This window comes from Haliotis cracherodii, unplaced genomic scaffold (assembly GCF_022045235.1).
Source record: "Haliotis cracherodii isolate W230 unplaced genomic scaffold, xgHalCrac1.p SCAF_12, whole genome shotgun sequence".
Classification (NCBI taxonomy): Eukaryota; Metazoa; Mollusca; class Gastropoda; order Lepetellida; family Haliotidae; genus Haliotis; species Haliotis cracherodii.
The window spans coordinates 16,478,754-16,496,904 of NW_027266267.1; the positions used below are offsets into that span (position 1 = coordinate 16,478,754).

Here is an 18,151-nt window from a genome sequence, read left to right on the forward strand (position 1 = left end):
GTCTACACTGGTGACAGTGTTACAGTCAGTGTTGATGTTCAGTGTAAGTATATAGACTACACTGGTGACAGTGTTACAGTCAGTGTTGATGTTCAGTGTAAGTATATAGTCTACACTGGTGACAGTGTTACAGTCAGTGTTGATTTTCAGTGTAAGTATACAGGCTACACTGGCGACAGTCTTACAGTCAGTGTTGATGTTCAGTGCAAGTATATAGTCTACAATGGTGACAGTGTTACAGTCAGTGTTGATTTTCAATGTAAGTATATGGACCACACAGGGGACAGTGTTGGTCAATGTTGATATTTAGTGCAGATATATAAACACACAATGCCATTTAGGAAGTGGTCAAATTAACAAATGTTATATTTTGGAAAATACTTTCTTAGTAAAGAACAGATTCGAACCAACACTGCCAGAGTGAGGCACCTAATCGCCATCACAGCACAAAGTCAGCGTTCTAACCAACTCAACTACCGATGCCTCTACAAAAATGACATTCTGACAACTGGTAGTCTGGATCACATACTTTGTGTACCCCTCTGACAAGTGTAAATTGGCAAGACTCCCATTGCAGAAAGGTATGAACACACAATGCCCTTTGGAAAGTGCCATTTATCCAGTTATACTTGAATGTGTGCGACAGTCTCCCATTCAGGTGGAACTCGACGTTAGCATGTGCCAGACAACTTTAGGGCCTGATGCTATTGTGATGCAACTTTTCAGTCTTATCACGAACCATGAACTGGTAATCATCAATCAAATATGCATAACTTCGGGCGGTTCTCCCACATAAAGCTAACATGCTGTGATATGAGTGATTACTGTTTCAATCAGTCTCACTGATCTTTAAACAGGATCGCATACCGCATGTGTAACAGCAGCATTCCTACGGAAACATCATGAACATGTCCTGTCGTGGCAATCTACATCAAGATTTGAACACCATAGAACACCAATGGGAAGAGTTGGAACGTCACGTATGATAGCATCATCCTGAACCTCAGACAACAGTTTGCACGTGCATTTCGGGTCGCGTGAGCTGCATTTCCCTACAATGATTTCGACCGTGAACAGGACCTTACAGGCAGTGGTTGGCATGTATAATGGACACACGGGACTGAGGTCTCCCGACCTTGACCTTTGTCCTGTAATCTGTTCATATTGCATAAGTTCCCACTGTACTTCCACTTGTGATGTCATCACTCACATGTTTTTACTACCCATTAACAAGACACGCCTTTGAAAACAACCCGAAATAACATTATAAGACTATATACAGCTAAACAGAAATCTACATGTGAATTCCTTTTACAATACTAGATAGAGGACCATGTTATTTTAGTAAATGCACGTTGAACGATCGTTTCATTTTGAACGATCCAGTCATTACATTTATCTGTACAAACTTTCCAGTCATATGAACAGCAATGAACTATTACCACAAACTGACAATACTGACACTTCCTATGTAGTTTCAATTGACAAATCTTTGCGATTAAACTGTAATGTTAACTGCCTGGTTTAATTTGTGCATGTCTCGTGAGTTGATATATTTTCATCGTTCTTTTGAAACAACGAGTGTTTCTTACACACGTATCTGTCAAGCATGTCACATGTGATAGTGTTTGCCATACTATTGATGATCCACATATCTTAATAACTCATATTTCCCAGACTTTCATTATCTATAAGTGACTTTGAGGTGGCAATTTTGTTGTTAGACTATGTCAGATTGTCACTTGTTTATTGCTGCACAGATCCAGCAGAGGTGGTTCTAGAGACACAAGGGAGCGCCACCTGTCGGCCACACAGAGTCTATGTAGGTCAGCAGAATGTCCAGCTGACATGTCGAGTGACGGCAGCTAACCCGGCAGTGACGTCATACACGTGGACTCACAACAGTTCTGTTATCCAATCAGCGAGAGGTGCAGTGTTCACCATCAGCTCCGTCAGCAGGACCAGTGGAGGATCCTATACCTGTCAGGGGAGCAATAGCCTCGGTGGATCCACATCTTCACCAGTGACACTGGAGGTTCAGTGTAAGTATGTTAGTCAACATGTTGTCATGGGAGCAATAGCCTCGGTGGAAACATATCGTCACCAGTGACACTGGAGGTTCAGTGTAAGTATGTTAGTCAACATGTTGTCATGGGAGCAATAGCCTCGGTGGAAACATATCGTCACCAGTGACACTGGAGGTTCAGTGTAAGGATGTTAGTCAACATGTTGACAGGGGAGCAATAGCCTCGGTGGATCCACATCTTTACCAGTAACACTGGAGGTTCAACGTAAGTATGTTAGTAAACATATTGTCAGGGGAGCAATAACCACGGTGGAACCAAATCTTCGCCAGTGACATTGGAGGTTCAGTGTAAGTGCGTTAGTCAACATGTTGTCAGGGGAGCAATAGCCTCGGTGGAACCACATCTTCGCCAGTGACATTGGAGGTTCAGTGTAAGTGTGTTAGTCAACATGTTGTCAGGGGAGCAATAGCCTCGCCGGATCCACATCGTGACCAGTGACACTGGAGGTTTAGTGTAAGTACGTTAGTTAGTCAACATGTTGCCAGGGTAACAATAACCTCGGCGGGATCAAAATATTCCCCAGTGACACTGGAGGTTCAGCTTAAATGTTGTAATTCGTCAATCATCAGAGAACTGCTAGTATCGAATGTCAAATGGTAATTTATAATTGATTTGTTTCAAGTAGTCTTGATAAAAATGAATGTGAAATGAAAATTTTAAAAAATGAGATGACAGCAGGTGTTCGCGCGCGCACGTACCGAGAATCATGCACTGGACGGGAGAACAAGGACCTACAAATATGATATTCTTTACTTGTAAGACAAAAAACGGTAAGACAGAAGAGCAAAGAAGTTTGGTGTCGAATATATTGCCAAGAGAAAACTGCAGAGGGACCTCCATCCAATCCACGTTTACTCGTTATATTTATCTTTCACAGTAATTATAAACAATCGACTCACTCTCTCACACTTTCCTGTAACAAAGTCACTGAACACATTATTAAAAACCCTGCCATTCGTGAATACTTGTGTATTAGCTCGCACATTTAGGTTAGTGGCTCGTTCCTTATCCTGTTGGATTTTACAAAACATGGAATGTGACCTACGGCAAAGATCGTACTAATATTAAATTCTAAAGGTGTTGCTTATTTTCAGTGGAAGAATATCAATTAGTATACTGCGTTGAAGGTGATACTGGAGGTCCAGTGTAAGTGTGGTGTTTAATAAGCTGTCAGGAGAACGACGATATCAGCGTAACAATAATTCATCAGTGACATGGGAGGTTCAGAAAATGAGTGTAACTTGTTACAATCGTATCCAACATCTTCACAATATACTCGTTCAGTGATTGCATCGATTACCTTTATAATACGAGAGTTTGTTGCATGCACCGATTTAAATAATCACAATGTATACATTAGCAATGTGTATGGAGTGTGCCATTGTTAAATGCAATGGTTGCAAAGTCAGTGAAACAGATCCAATTTTTCATGAATCTTGCAGTAAGCCGGTAACAATTATGGTTGTAGTATTTACAGTTGGATAGGGACAAGCATTTTGAGATCAATACAAACTATCAGCATTAAATTCCTAATTAGGGGCGCGAAAGATGTTGAGCATCCACAGCTCTTCCTGCGGATGGTGTTAACAGACTCAATTAGTACTGGAGTGAGTGAGTGAGTGAGTTGGGTTTAACGACGCTTTTAACAGTATTCCAGTTACATCGCTTCGTGTCAGCTTAATGTGGGAGGAAAATCCGATGTGATGCAGGTCTCAGACATTAATCACTTCGGTGAAACCCACGAGCACGGGTATGGTGCTAACACACCTAGAAATATAATTGGGGCGAACCGGGATTCGAACCCACAATCATAGGTTTCTGGCGCCTTAGACGACTGGGACCACCCGTGCCCCCAGGACTTGAGCAGTCAGGTTCGAATGATGACAAATATTTTCCCATCAACCAAAGCGCAATACGCATACAGTGTCACAAATACCCTCTACACTGAGATGATATATATACTCAAACACCCTTCACATTTTGGAATTCTTAGTTCAACAGTCGGTGTTCCATTCTCATGATAGAATATTCACTGCTGATCCCGCCCCCTTTTGTCAATTGAATATATTTTACAGTGATTGCAATGTGTGACACCTCAAGAGTATAACGTATGAAATATGATGACAGTCGTACAGCGTATATAAAATGACAGATTGATTATGTAAATTGTAGACGGAGGCTAGTGGTATAACATCTAACTAGGGACGCATAAAACCATATGTATCCCGAGTGATGCTGCTTCAAGGAATTTGCCTTACCGACATGCTTACCGATATGTCAGTTAACGTGTGCCAAGGGAGAAGAGTGAGGCTGGGAAGCGGGTATAAGGGATTAATTCTCCACATTCATGATGTCTTCTTCGTGGCGAGGTATAAAGGATTTATTCTTCCGCTCCAAAAAGTATCTCCCTCCAAAATAACGTGAGCCAATTTGATCACATCATTCTGACATGACGATATGATAAAGTTATGTTATGCAGTGAATAAAGAAATCGTACTGATCAGCTATGTTCACTAGTAACTCGTTCACAACTGTGGCTCGTGCAATGTTTATTTGGTAGTACAGTAGCTGGCGGATTCTTTGTCAATGAGGAAAGATGGTGGCGAGCCTGTGTGATACTCAGTGTTTGTTTAAATTGCATGAAACTAAGGAGGGGTCTTGCAATGTTTGTAAACATTATGTTATGTGTCGACCACTTAATACCAATAATATAACATAAACAAACGGTCATATGTTTGTGTGAGTGCTCACTACATCCTAATATCACCTTTTCTAACCCAGACGGTCCATCCGTGTCAGTTGCCGCTTCCACTCAGACTGTGACAGAGGGACAGACTCTGACTGTGACCTGCTCTGTGGACTCCAAACCTACAGCAGCTGTGACATGGACAAGGAAAGATGACAGCAGCTTTACCCCTCAGACAGGATCTACTCTGACCATCAGTAACATACAGAGATCACAGACAGGGACATATGTGTGTACAGCTACCAACACCCTCAGTCCTTGTGTGGGGACATCTGTAGTGGGATCTGACTCTATGGAGGTGACAGTGGATGTACAGTGTAAGTATCATTGTTAGAATACTGGACATATGTGTGTACAGCTACCAACACCCTCAGTCCTTGTGTAGGGACATCTGTAGTGGGGTCTGACTCTGTGGAGGTGACAGTGGATATACAGTGTAAGTATCATTGTTAGAATACTGGACATATGTGTGTTCAGCTACCAACGTAGGTACATATGTAATAGGATCTGACTCTGTGGAGATGGCAGTGGATGTACAGTGTACGTATCATTGTTAGAATACTGGACACATGTGAGTCCAGCTACGAACACCGCAAGTCCTCGTGTGGAGACATCTCTAAGTGATATTTGACTCTGTGGAGGTGACAGTGGATGTACAGTGTAAGTATCATTGTTAGAATACTGGCCATATGTGTGTACAGCTACCAACACCCTCAGTCCTTGTTGGGGGACATCTGTAGTGAGATCTGACTCTGTGGAGGTGGCAGTGGATGTACAGTGTAAGTGTCATTATTAGAATACTGGACACATATGTGTCCAGCTACGAACACCGCAAGTCCTAGTGTGGGGACATCTGTAGTGATATTTGACTCTGTTGAGGTGGCTGAGATGTTCAGTGTATGAACATATGAAACGTCAACGTCAGAATAATGGTCCGGGTAACACTTGACAATTGATCTTTTAAACATAAGCTCTGCACCACTTCCTACCTCTCACTTCTGAAATTATTTCTTTTAGATGGAAACGCGAAAGCTCAGCTTCCAACTTCTCATTTCCAAAATCTGTTTTGAAGATGGTATTTTGAAAACTCACCACTGCTTCCAAGTTCTTACTTCTGTTAACCGTTTTGTAAAGATGGAAAGCGCGAAAGATCTACTTCGCGTCAAAGTTCCCACTTTCGTGAGGATGTTTCAGAAAAAAGGAAACTTAAAAAAGATTTAATTTGCTCCTTACTTTTTATTATGTTTTATAGTTTCGGAAGTTTATGTTATGGTGGTCAAATCTTTCGTTTATGAACTACCTACTGTCAGAAATGAGAAAATTGGTTATTACGACATACATTCCCTTACGGCACTCGATGGTATCTTAAGTTTATGTGCTTTGATATATAAATGCAATTGCAGTATTGGCAACATTTATATCATATATCAGAAATGAAAATTTCCGAACAAACGTTTACTGTCTTCTAAGTCAAAACACTTTTTATTAATTCTGCATCGGGTAATATATATGTCAATCAGTTAAAGCTTAATTCACACATGACGAGCTATAATAGACTGAGTTCCTGTCTAAAATAAACAAGTAGACAGGTGAGGGCTTAGTTCTCTTTGGTGCATAAAATGGACAATAGTTACGTTATTTAAATATTAATATGGTACTAGAAAGTGAAAATAATGCGCGATCTGCATCTGCCATTTTGTCAGTCATCGCATATATATGAAACTGTACACGACTGCAAGTTCCATTTTGTTATCAATGCACTTTCCTGGAAATTTCTTACTAATGGTATACAAGCCATCAGGAATATTATTTTACAATGACAAAAGCTCTGTTAGTTGTCTCTATGCACAGTGAGCTTCACCATAGTACGATTTTTGGAGGTTTTTGGGTATTGTCAAAGTGAATCGAGATGCTAAAATACTATCTGCTCTGGTTTTATGATATATCAATTATGAAGAGATAACACCAAACATTTCATAGAATACTTGAAATTTAATGAAAGTCGAATGACATTTCTAAATGACTAAATTCAACGTATACTAACGAATGAAATGTGGATAACTTGGCTATATTCTATTGTACAACTATCAAATATGACTCTTGTCTTTTGAATTTATTTCCCTTTGAATGCTGCTACCCAAATTACGAAATGTTATAAATATTGAGTTTTTTGCAAGCTAAAAGACACGTATAAGTGCTATCATCATTTACTAAAATGCCTTTTTATTGTTATTAAACACAAAACTTGTTGTTGATGTTAAAACATAATGTAAGCAAATGTCCCATTTACTTTAACCAAATAGGGGGCACGGGTGGCCCAGTGGTCTAAGGCGCTGTGCAGAGTTGCGTCCTTTGGGCACACCAGAAACCTATGATTGTGGATTCGAATTCCGGATCGCCCCAATTATGTTCTAGTTTTGTCAGCACCATACCCGTCGTGCTCGTGGGTTTCACCGAAGTTGTTAATGTCTGAGACCTGCGTCACTTCGGGCTTTCCTCCCACATTAAGCTGACACGCCGTGATATAACTGGAATACTGTGAAAAGGGGCGTTAAACCCAACTCACTCACTCACGGATGAGCCAAATAGCCAAGTGTTGAAGATTGTCGCTGTTGGAACTTTCAAAAATATGTTTCAAACCTGTACAACAGTATCCGTTCATATAAAATAAATATATGAGCTACTCTCGGTGGAATATACCCAAATAGGCCACATACATTAAATTTGAGCAATCTTGCTGATACAACCTGTATTGATTACGTTTAAACAATATTCTTATTATGTCATTTTCTAAACTACTGTATGTACTTGCATCAACAGCAACTTTCTCTGTTGTGTTTTGAGAAGGTGTGGATGCAGAAGGTGGGGTTATGTGTGTGTGTGTGTGTGTGTGTGTGTGTGTGTGTGTGTGTGTGTGTGTGTGTGTGTTGTGCGTGCGTGCTTGCGTGCTTGCGTGCTTGCGTGCGTGTGAATACCTCGATTTATCCCTGGGAGGATTTAATTATGAACAACTTCATATATCTCATTTTGTCCTAATGGCAGTTCAACAAAAGGAGTGAATTTTGGGGAACGCCGGGATGTTGACTAAAAGTCACTGTGCTAAGCTAACTGCGGGTATCAACAGCAGAACCAGTTAAGAGCAATTGTAATTAATAATTTTAACAAACCGAGAGTAAACAAGCGAAACAAACGCCCCGTAATTGTTAGATTCCAAACTATGAAATTATATAAATTTAGTTGAAAATTGGCAGAAAATTCGAGCTTTCAATGTTTCTTTATTCTAAAACATCTTTACGAAAGTTGGAAGTGAGGCCGAAGTGGAGGTTTCAAGCCTTCCGTCTTTATAAACGGTGTACAGAAGTAACTAAAGTTTGAAAGATGAAGTGTAACCTGCACCAATAATCTAAGATGGAAGAACTTGTCCCCCAAACCCGTTCATCTCTTCTGAATAAAAAATGTTTAAATCAAACCAATAATCAGTTTCGAATTATTTGCTGAAACAGATTCCAAGGGATGTAAAAGGCAAATCTGTGATGGAAATTATTTGAATGGGTCACTGAAAATTGCGAGAGGTGTCGATATGTCATGCTCTAGCGGTAACACCCGCCACTCACTCAATCTGACATAAGCAAATTAACAAGCTTTCTAATCACCACGTTGTGTGTATCCTTTGAAGCTTGTTTAATGTTAGGCCATGGTTTATTTAAAATAAAAGATATTTGTTCCTAACCTTGCCACCATTAGAAGTGCTTAATAGTTCTCATTATTGTTTTACTGTTGGTGGTGTTGGGATATTCTGTGTGTAAATATTGAACACGAATAACTGACGTGCAAAAAGTTCTGAAACATGGAAAACTGTACACTTTTGAGGTGGTCTGAAAATAATGTTAATGTATAAAGTATTTGGGCAACTTTCACACTCCTGTTATCTGATACAACCACAAAGCTAAAGTACTCAAAATACTTGTAATACAATTTCCAACTTTAATGTGATGGTTTATTAATGCCAATTTTAGTTTGCAATCATTTGCAGTTCAACATATATTGCTGTTATGTCTAAATGTACCTGCATGACAGCTTGATACAAACTAGGAAAATGTCTCACTTTCGAGGATTTTAGGCATTTTGAAAACGAAAGTGAATATTTAAAGCCTCAGAAATACGTTTTTGAAGACAATCATTCAGGTGAATGTAACACTACAAATGGTAAATTGTAAATGTATGTTCCTGCAATATCATCAACGCAAATCAGAACAACAAGAATTGTATATTCACGCAATTGCCGAAGTGGTTTATTTCAGTGAACATTTTGCGTTATATGACTACATTCGAACGGCAATTGTAGATATTTTAACAAGTTATTTAAAAATCAGTAAACTTAGTTTAACCCAAGAACGTAATTAAGTTGACCCAAGAACGTAATTAAGTTGACCCAAGAACGTAATTAAGTTGACCCAAGAACGTAATTAAGTTGACATTGCACATTTATTTCCTGATGTCTTCCAGTTTCTACTTTTTTTCATTTATGTTCATCTTAAATTTCAGATCTTGCCAATGTAAGTATGTTTACCGCCAACTCTGGCAGTGGTTCAATGACAGTTAACGAGTCTGATCCAGTGACCTTGAGATGCCAGATTGATAGTAATCCAAGGTCAGTCATCAGGTTACTGAATGGAACTGAGGAGTTGACAAGGGCAGATAACTCCCTGACAGCAGAATATAGACTGGAGTCAGCAGACTGTAGACAAAGAGGGAACTACTCCTGTACTGCCACTAACAACATCGGGGCACCTGTCAGCCAGTGGGTGGAGTTGCTGGTCAAATGTAAGTATTTCATTTTCAGCAACTGAAAGTCACATGTCTAAGGGCAGAATGCGATTAACAACATATGAATGCCACATCATCATGTCATACACTTTATCGACAAACGCCTTAGATGTTGTAATTCATTAATAATTTGTTTTGCAGTCATTTATGTTTACGTCACCTTTATCTTCTAATTCCTAACCCGGGGTAAATTTGGAACAGCACCAGTAAAAGATGTCTTAATGAAAATTAGAACATGCATACTATTTCAGGCATTTGAGACATATACATGTGAATGTATCTGACAATTCAAATAAACATTTGCTGTAATATGGTTTACTAAGTAGGACGCTTCCTAAACTTTATGAGCATGGGCTGCGGCAAATTGAAATCATATACTAAAAATAAATATTTATAATTCAAATGGGTTATTTCAAGATGATTGCCATAAGTCATTGCCTATCTGCATTATTAACAATGATCATCGACACTAACATCATTCATTATGAATTGAGAATGTCCTGCAAAAGTAATTACTGATTTAATGGTGATTAGTTTACAAACTCAAGCCTGGTATTTCATTTTAATATGGTACAGGTTTCATTAGCAAATATCTGACATTTAGGTGACACAAAGACAAACGACTCTCATATAAGTTCACATATCAGGAAAGGTGTTTATATGTAGGAAGCGAATCGGGTAACAACAAGATTTAATTTGATGATTTTTTAAACTTATCCTATCTCACACTATCAATTACTCTTTCATCTCTCGATCTTAAGTGGAACCGTGTCTAGGCAAGGATTTCCAACTTCTAAAATCAGTTCACCCGGACACACCTAACATCACCATGGTCACCTCCCAACATCTGCGTCACGCACGATTGCATGCTTGTTGACCAACTTGGTTTCTCAAGCCAACTTATTCTCTTTCAAATCGCCACTCGGTGGTAACATGTTTGTCAACACTATGGAATCCGTATTTTCCCTTGTATTACGTCTACCTCTACATATAATAAACCTTGTCATAATTCTTTGTGTTTATTGTACTCCTTTGGGTTTCCCAGTCTGGGTATCCTGTTGGAGGATGTAGTCACTCGTCTGATAGTCAATAAATCCTCCCCCAAGAACATTGACCGATCCTCTTTCTTCTATATTGCCACGTTTCACATAAAGAATGTTGCATTACTCGGGCCAAAAGGACATGACAATATCATTAGAAAAGGAGTCGACTACGACAATATGTTGTTGTTGAGCTCACAAACCTTTTATTCATGTTTGAAATTCCATTCATTTTCTCAGGTTCACCTCGATTAGATGAGACATTGCCCCAGCAACTAAAGTACGCCTCTAGACTGGGTGGTAACGTGGACTTGTCTGTATCAGTCCTGGCCTACCCCCTTCCTACATTCACCTGGAGTAGAACAACCAGCACCAACCAGGACCTGACTGGTTCCTCCAGCCCTGTCTCCGACATCTCAGTCACTGCCAGACTACACCTTACTAACCTCCAACAGCAGGACTTCGGGGACTACAGGCTTACAGTGGACAACAGTGAAGGCAGATCGGTGGCATACACACTCAGCATAGTGTCTGAAGGTAAGAGATGGGTGTGAAACATATCATGTAATTGTCTAGCATTGTAATGGTCTACACCTTACGAACTTCAAACAGCAGGACTTCAGGGACATCAGTTGCATACACATTGCAACTGCAGTGCCTGAAGGATATTTTCGTTTATCATATAATGGGTAGGTTTCTCGACAGGATAAAGCCAACGGATAAAAACGATATCCGTTGGGGTCATATGCGGATAGAGATGCAAATATCAAAGGTGAAGTAGGACTACTTTCACTGTTTATAAACAAACATAGCGTCGCCCTCGTCATTCGGCGATTGAGTCAGAATTAACCATCGGGAATCTGGATAAACTACAGGGATAATTGCTATCATTATCAAAAAAACAGTCTAACATTCTGAAAATCAGTGTCTTACTGTGACGTAGCTAAGGCATTTCATAAGTTTTGGCAACTTTGGAGATATAAATTTCGAAACAATTTTGCGAGGGCACGAGGCCGAGCCAAGCGGGATCAGTAGCCATATCTGTGCTTGTAGACCTCTGCGGCTTGAAACCTTCTCCCCAAATTAAAATAGTTGAATTTGGACGAAATATGTTTGAATTGTTACCTTGTTTCGTTTTGTCACCGTGTGTACATCTGACTACACTTCTTAACGTTATGACAGAACAGACCGACTGTCAACAACATCTGACTGTGGCCGTGACGTCTCATAGACTAGGTTTAGAGTAGTTTCCCTTTGACAAAGGGCAGTTACTCTAGCGAATAGACCGATGGATTGCCGCGAAAGGCAATTTAAAACAACTGTTGTTTTGCGTATATGTTGCTTCGCCACTGTATAAGAAACAGATTTTAGTTATACTGGCTACTGTCACTGTCCGACTGACACATCACTTACCCTGTGACCTAATAAATATTAATGCGCGCATTCCAGGAAAACTCGCAATGTTTCGGTAATGTTTGTGAGAGGGGGAAAGCGATATATTGAAACACAGAATTAAAGAATGACATTATATGATAAAGAGGTTATCACGCTTGTGTGTTTGGGGATGGTAAATATCCTGCATTAGGAATAAACACTATGTATTTAGCTCGCCAAGGCTCGCTAAATACAATGTTTATTCCTAATGCAGGATATTTACCATCCCCAAACACACTCGCGTGATAACCTCTATTTATCAATTATGCGTTGTTGAATCTGCATTGTCACCCTACCATTCACGTTGAACAGATTCAGATCGACGTTCTAATTCAGGCACAGGAACACACACACACACACATACACACACACACACAGGCACACAGACACACAGACACACAGAAACACACAGAAACACACACACACACACACACACACACACACACACACACACACACACACACTCTCTCTCTCTCTCACACACAGGAACACCCATCCATTTTCTTTATAGGCTTTATATTGCCATTTAACCATGATCCTTGTTTCATATTACGAATATTGTAAATTGATATCACAATCTACGTAAAGTTCAGGGAAGAACACTTCGACTTCACCTTTCACACATATGCCACCATTATTTTCAATATGCCGCCTTACGTTTTTCCCCTATTGACCTTTGACCCTATTTAAGTGCACCATTGAAGAGTTTTGAATTTTTTCACAAACTGACATAGTGTATTACATATATAAACCTTCGGATGCATACTGAGAACAGTTTTGTAAAGGGCATGGTTAGAATAATGTATTTTCTGTTCAACTTGAGTATAGCCTGGTACACTATGGCTGTACATACATCACACTGTTAACACAGGCATGATATATATTTGCATCAACTGTGATTGTTTCCAGGACCACCAAGTACCCCAACAAACGTCAGCGTCTACCCAGAAGGCCCCTTCTCTCTACGTGTTTCCTGGAAGGAGGAGTTCAATGGCGGGGCCACTCAGACATTCACTGTAGAGTACAGCACAGACGAGGAAGACTGGAAGACAGCAGAAAGTCATGAAGAGACAGGAAGGGGGAATTACTTAACGTCAGTCATCAGGGATCTCAGTTCTTGCACTGTGTACTATGTGAGGGTTGTGGCGAGCAACAAGTTTGGGAACAGCTCCTACACTGAACATGTCACTGGACTTACGGAGAAGAGAGTTGAACGTAGGTCTGACACAGTCTCATTTTAACTTTCAAGTCGTCATCTCTCAAGAAGTTACATTTGTTGCATATTTGATACTATTTATTATTCAAGAGGTGTTGTTTTTTGTTCTGTTAATGTCGCCGCTGAAGAGTTTTCTGCTACTTGAGACATATACATCCCCGAAAAAATAACACCCAGCATCTATGCCAGACTATGAAAACCTGCGTTTGTGGTTTTGGCAGGGTGTGATTGAATGGTTTGAATCTTTTATGTCTTCATAATGCTATGAGCAATGCTACTTTCCCTTTAATACTTTGTAACAATATTTACGTAAGACTATGTTTCTTCATTACCTTTTCGTACTCATATGATGTATTCATGAAGAAACTTTGAAAGTACTGTAGAACTTGTCATCACCACCCAACCACATGGACCGCCTCCGTGGTCTAATGGTAGAGCGTCCGCCCGGATATGGATGGTTTGGGGTTCAATCCCTGGCCGCGTCATACCAAAAGACGTTCAAAGATGGTACTTGTTGTTAACCTGTCTGGCGCTCGACATTGAGGGGCTAAAACAAGGATTGGTCGGATCGGAGTCAGTATACTGTATCTGAGTCGGCTAGTACTATAAATCGGCGTCAGTCCGGACTAGTACAAGCAGCCACACACACACATACACGTGAATGCACGACGCTATACAGGTGCAATAGGCTTAGACGCGACGTTAAACCCCATTTCACCTCACCTCACCCAACCACATGACTGATTTGAATCGGTTGGTCAGATTCTGTTATTTGGTTGATTGTGTGTCATGGTGTTTTCAGTGATTGGATTCATGACATAATTGACATGGCGCAAAGATATATCTGGAATATTGCTGACTATGTCAATATTCATACCCTAGTTGTAGCATGACTGGCGTGAACATGAGTTTGCATATCCGCCTGTGTACTAAACATAAAACATATAACTGATTGTTTACTGCCCACATACCTAAAACGGTAAATAGCCGACTTATTCTAACCGAGAAAGGATCCCTTATGAAACCAGTTTCTGAACACCCATTATACCTAGGTGTCAATACAGGCCATCAGATGACCCAACAAATAATAATAATGTCAAGTGATATTTGGAGGCAGCATCACATGTTTTATTAATGTTAACAACATAACAATAGCTGAAGATACACAACACAAGAACCAGTGGTTTTAAATACATAGGAACGTCGTCTTGGTCAACAGGAGGTTAAGGATGTTGCTGTGTCCGATGTGTGACAGGAGTGTCAGCATGTGCTGATGTTCTGAAGATATTTGCATTTTGTTCAAAGTGAATGTCTTGGAGAAACGATATAGTACCTTTTACATCATCGAAATACACCCAAACACATTCGACACATATACTCCTTATATCAATGTATCGTGAAATTAATTGTTTGATAGTCATTACTTAGAGAATGACGGAAGACAAAGTAGACACAATTTATAGATAACAACTTCTTTTATGCTCTAAATTCGACGGGTTCGTAAACCGACGTTTAGTCATCGACATTCATCCCTTACTCATTTATCATGTGTTTATCAAATGCAGTGTAGTCACACAGGCTGCTGGTTCTGGCATTTAAGTCTCCTGATATGTTTGGATGCATCAGACATAGAAAGTGTAGAGTGTCCCAACGTGTAAAACATACAACATCTAGATCCTTCTGGGGGTAAATAAACCACATCAATGAAGACATCGTTATCAGTATAAAATATAGATCACTTAAACCGAACACAGTGAGTCATCTAAATCATCAGTCTTAGTCTCTTGAAGGCATAGTATGTCTGTTAAATATACAAATGTGTGACAATCGGGGTCACCAAGGCGTTTTCGTAAAACGCATACATTAACAGTTCCGAATCGGATAGCACATATGTTTCTGTCAATATGGGGTGCATGCGCATCTGCGTTACATACAGAACTGATACTGCGTGCAGTCATCTAACTATCATCCACTGGATCAGTGTTGTTATATGTTTATTTCTGTGTTAACCCCAGCACCCTCTTCACCAGCTGGACTAATAGCTGGAGTCACAGTCGGTGTGTTGTTGCTGGCTGGCGCCGTTGTGGTCGTTGTTGTCGTCATGTCCAGGAAAGGATACACATGCATATGTAATTGCACGTTACAGAAATCAGGTAAGTCCACAAAAGCAAAACAAAAAGAGTTGCTGCATGACAACACCGAAGATGAAGATATGGAAACTAACACAGGTATGTAACCTTATCACAAGATATCAACACTGTCTTATTAATGCAGAGTCTCTTGGAGCAACACAGCATGCCACACCAACACACATGCAAACCTATGTCATATTTTAACTTGCTCTATCATATGAAAATGGCACAATGATAAGCTTGGAAGTGGCATGACATCATCTTGTTTACCTCTACAGGCTCAACAGACACACAGAATGCGTAAGTTCACTTTTAAGTTTTCATTTACAAATGTACTTGTCAGTGTTAACAACTACATATAATTTTACCTTTCTGATCGTAATTAAATTTCTCTCTCTCCTACCCTATCTTCTCTCTCATCTCTCACTCATATCTCTCTGTGTTGTATGTCTGTGTGTGTGTGTGCGTGCGTGTGTGTGTGTGGGTGTCTGTGTGTGTGTGTGTGTGTGTGTGTGTGGATTCCATACCCTTTTGAGAGTGTTGTTTCTGCTGCAGGACGGGGATCCAAGTCAATCAGACTGAACAGACGCATTTCGAAGGTATGTCTATGTTCAAAGTACAGTAAACTACGGTTAAAACGAACTCAAAGGGACTACTAATTTTAGTTCGTTATAACCGTAATCCGTTATAAGTATATATACAACATAACTACAGCATATAGTCGGGACTAAAAAATTAGTTCGTTATATCCGTTAGTTCGTTATAAGCATGTTCGTTATAACCGTAGTTTACTGTACATGTATATATGAGAAAGGAAAATAATTTGAAGCTTTACAACATATTTTGCATTAGCATAGCTGAATAATGCGTATTAAAGTAATACGCCTTTTGTTGCTGTACTTTAGGTGTTAACCCGTACTCTGGCCTGCAAGATCGAGTGGATGACAAACAGACTTACACCGAACTGAAGAAGTACGAAAATACAGGATTTATTCACTCCAAAGGTATTCCACTCAACTAGCTAACAAGTATAGATCTCAAGCTCTCAAAAACTGACGACAGAACTTGTATCACACTTTTCATCTGTATTTATCATTTAATCTACACCATCTCAATGTATTCCAAATGCAATTGCACAGTTGAATTCTGCGAGCATTGTAGCTTTTTGTGAAGCATAGCTATTCCCTTAAACATTCAAAATGCCTTTTGACAATGATCAAATAGCCATACCCTTCGATCCCTGTCTTTCCATTTGCGTTGTTGTAATCTCTGCAGGCTTGTGGTTATTTTATGCAAATGAAAACTATTTTCAGACAGTGCCAATACCTACGAAGAGCTTAACCGGACATCAGGACAACCTTATGAACAGGTCAAACTTGACACGTATGTGAATGCTGATTACACTAGCAAAGGTATGATCAAGGTGGAAACAATCGTAAGCAGGGGAAATAAATTGTTAAATGTAAAACATATCTCCCAGTAGGAATCTCCCAGTAGGAATCCAGGAAGGAAAGAATCCCGTCAACCCATGCTCCTCGTAATGGTCGGGTTGTGACGGAAATTTACATGGCATTACATTTTAAACAAGGGACGTGTATTGTTAAACGTAAAACATATCTCCGAGAAGGAATCAAGGAAAGAATGAATCCCCGCCAACCCATGCTCCTCGTAATGGTCGGGTGGTTACAATAATTTACATCGCATTACACCCCGATGGCTCATGCTATCAGCCACCGGTTTGTGTGACCTAGACTAAATAATTCATGCAAGTCACCGTGAATATTTCTGACGATGTAAAACATCGAACCATGATTATATTAAAATGTGAATTAAAACATTTTACCTAGTAATATATTTGGATACTGATATATGAAGAGTCATGTGCCATCTCACTGAAAATTGAGTTGTTTCTGTTTCAGATTCTCCATATGTGAACGCATGAAATCAATGACGTTAATTTAAATACTTCTCCTACGTCAAGAAGCCCTCCATTAATCAGATGGGGGAATATTACCAGAATATTGGCTACAATGACACATGTTTCAAGTAACTGGGAATGACGCGTACGTTTCAGTCCCTATACATCTGCGTCACATAACGTTCCCTTAGATCTCAGATGTGCTTTAACCACTGAAACATTCACAAGTAGTTGCTTGTTTGCTGAAGCCATTCGTGATGGAACATTTTCCTGTTTAAGTCCTATGACCCTCAATGATGTCGGTGGCCACTATATTTTTGTCTGTCCAATAGTTATAACAGAGAAACAATGGCTAATCCTTAGATACCTTCACATACATATTCACAGGTACAAAATAAATCTCCTTTTTAACAGTTCAAAATAAAGGTATATTGAGAAAACTTTCTACGTTTTAATCATTGTGAATTGGTATACCTACATATATACACATATGTAGGTATACCAATTCACGATGAATATATATATATATATATATATATATATATATATTCCTTGTACACCATGAGGACACACAGATGTTTCACTGTATATAGTGTACATATTTGTAAATGTATATATTGTACCTCTGTGCAATTCATGCCAGCAACACAGCTGAATGTTCTCATGTTGCTCCATCACCTTATCAGGTTTAAATAAACATTGAATTCAGTCTCCACGTTCCTCGTGTTTGTGTCTGACGTATCCCTTATGT

At 39.6% G+C, this 18,151-nt stretch overlaps 1 protein-coding gene across 1 annotated transcript in view; it reads left to right on the forward strand.

Moving 5' to 3' along the window:
• The window catches only part of LOC139457099 (contactin-5-like), a 46,439-nt gene extending 29,023 nt beyond the window's left edge, over nucleotides 1-17,416 (forward strand). Inside the window, exons 6-13 of the mRNA XM_071238536.1 lie at nucleotides 9,379-9,657; nucleotides 10,941-11,237; nucleotides 13,044-13,349; nucleotides 15,497-15,503; nucleotides 16,038-16,081; nucleotides 16,388-16,486; nucleotides 16,796-16,917; nucleotides 17,402-17,416. Of these exons, the coding sequence (XP_071094637.1) occupies nucleotides 9,379-9,657; nucleotides 10,941-11,237; nucleotides 13,044-13,349; nucleotides 15,497-15,503; nucleotides 16,038-16,081; nucleotides 16,388-16,486; nucleotides 16,796-16,917; nucleotides 17,402-17,416 (1,169 nt within the window). The remainder of the gene's footprint in view (nucleotides 1-9,378; nucleotides 9,658-10,940; nucleotides 11,238-13,043; nucleotides 13,350-15,496; nucleotides 15,504-16,037; nucleotides 16,082-16,387; nucleotides 16,487-16,795; nucleotides 16,918-17,401) is intronic.
• The last annotated feature ends 735 nt before the right edge of the window (nucleotides 17,417-18,151 follow it).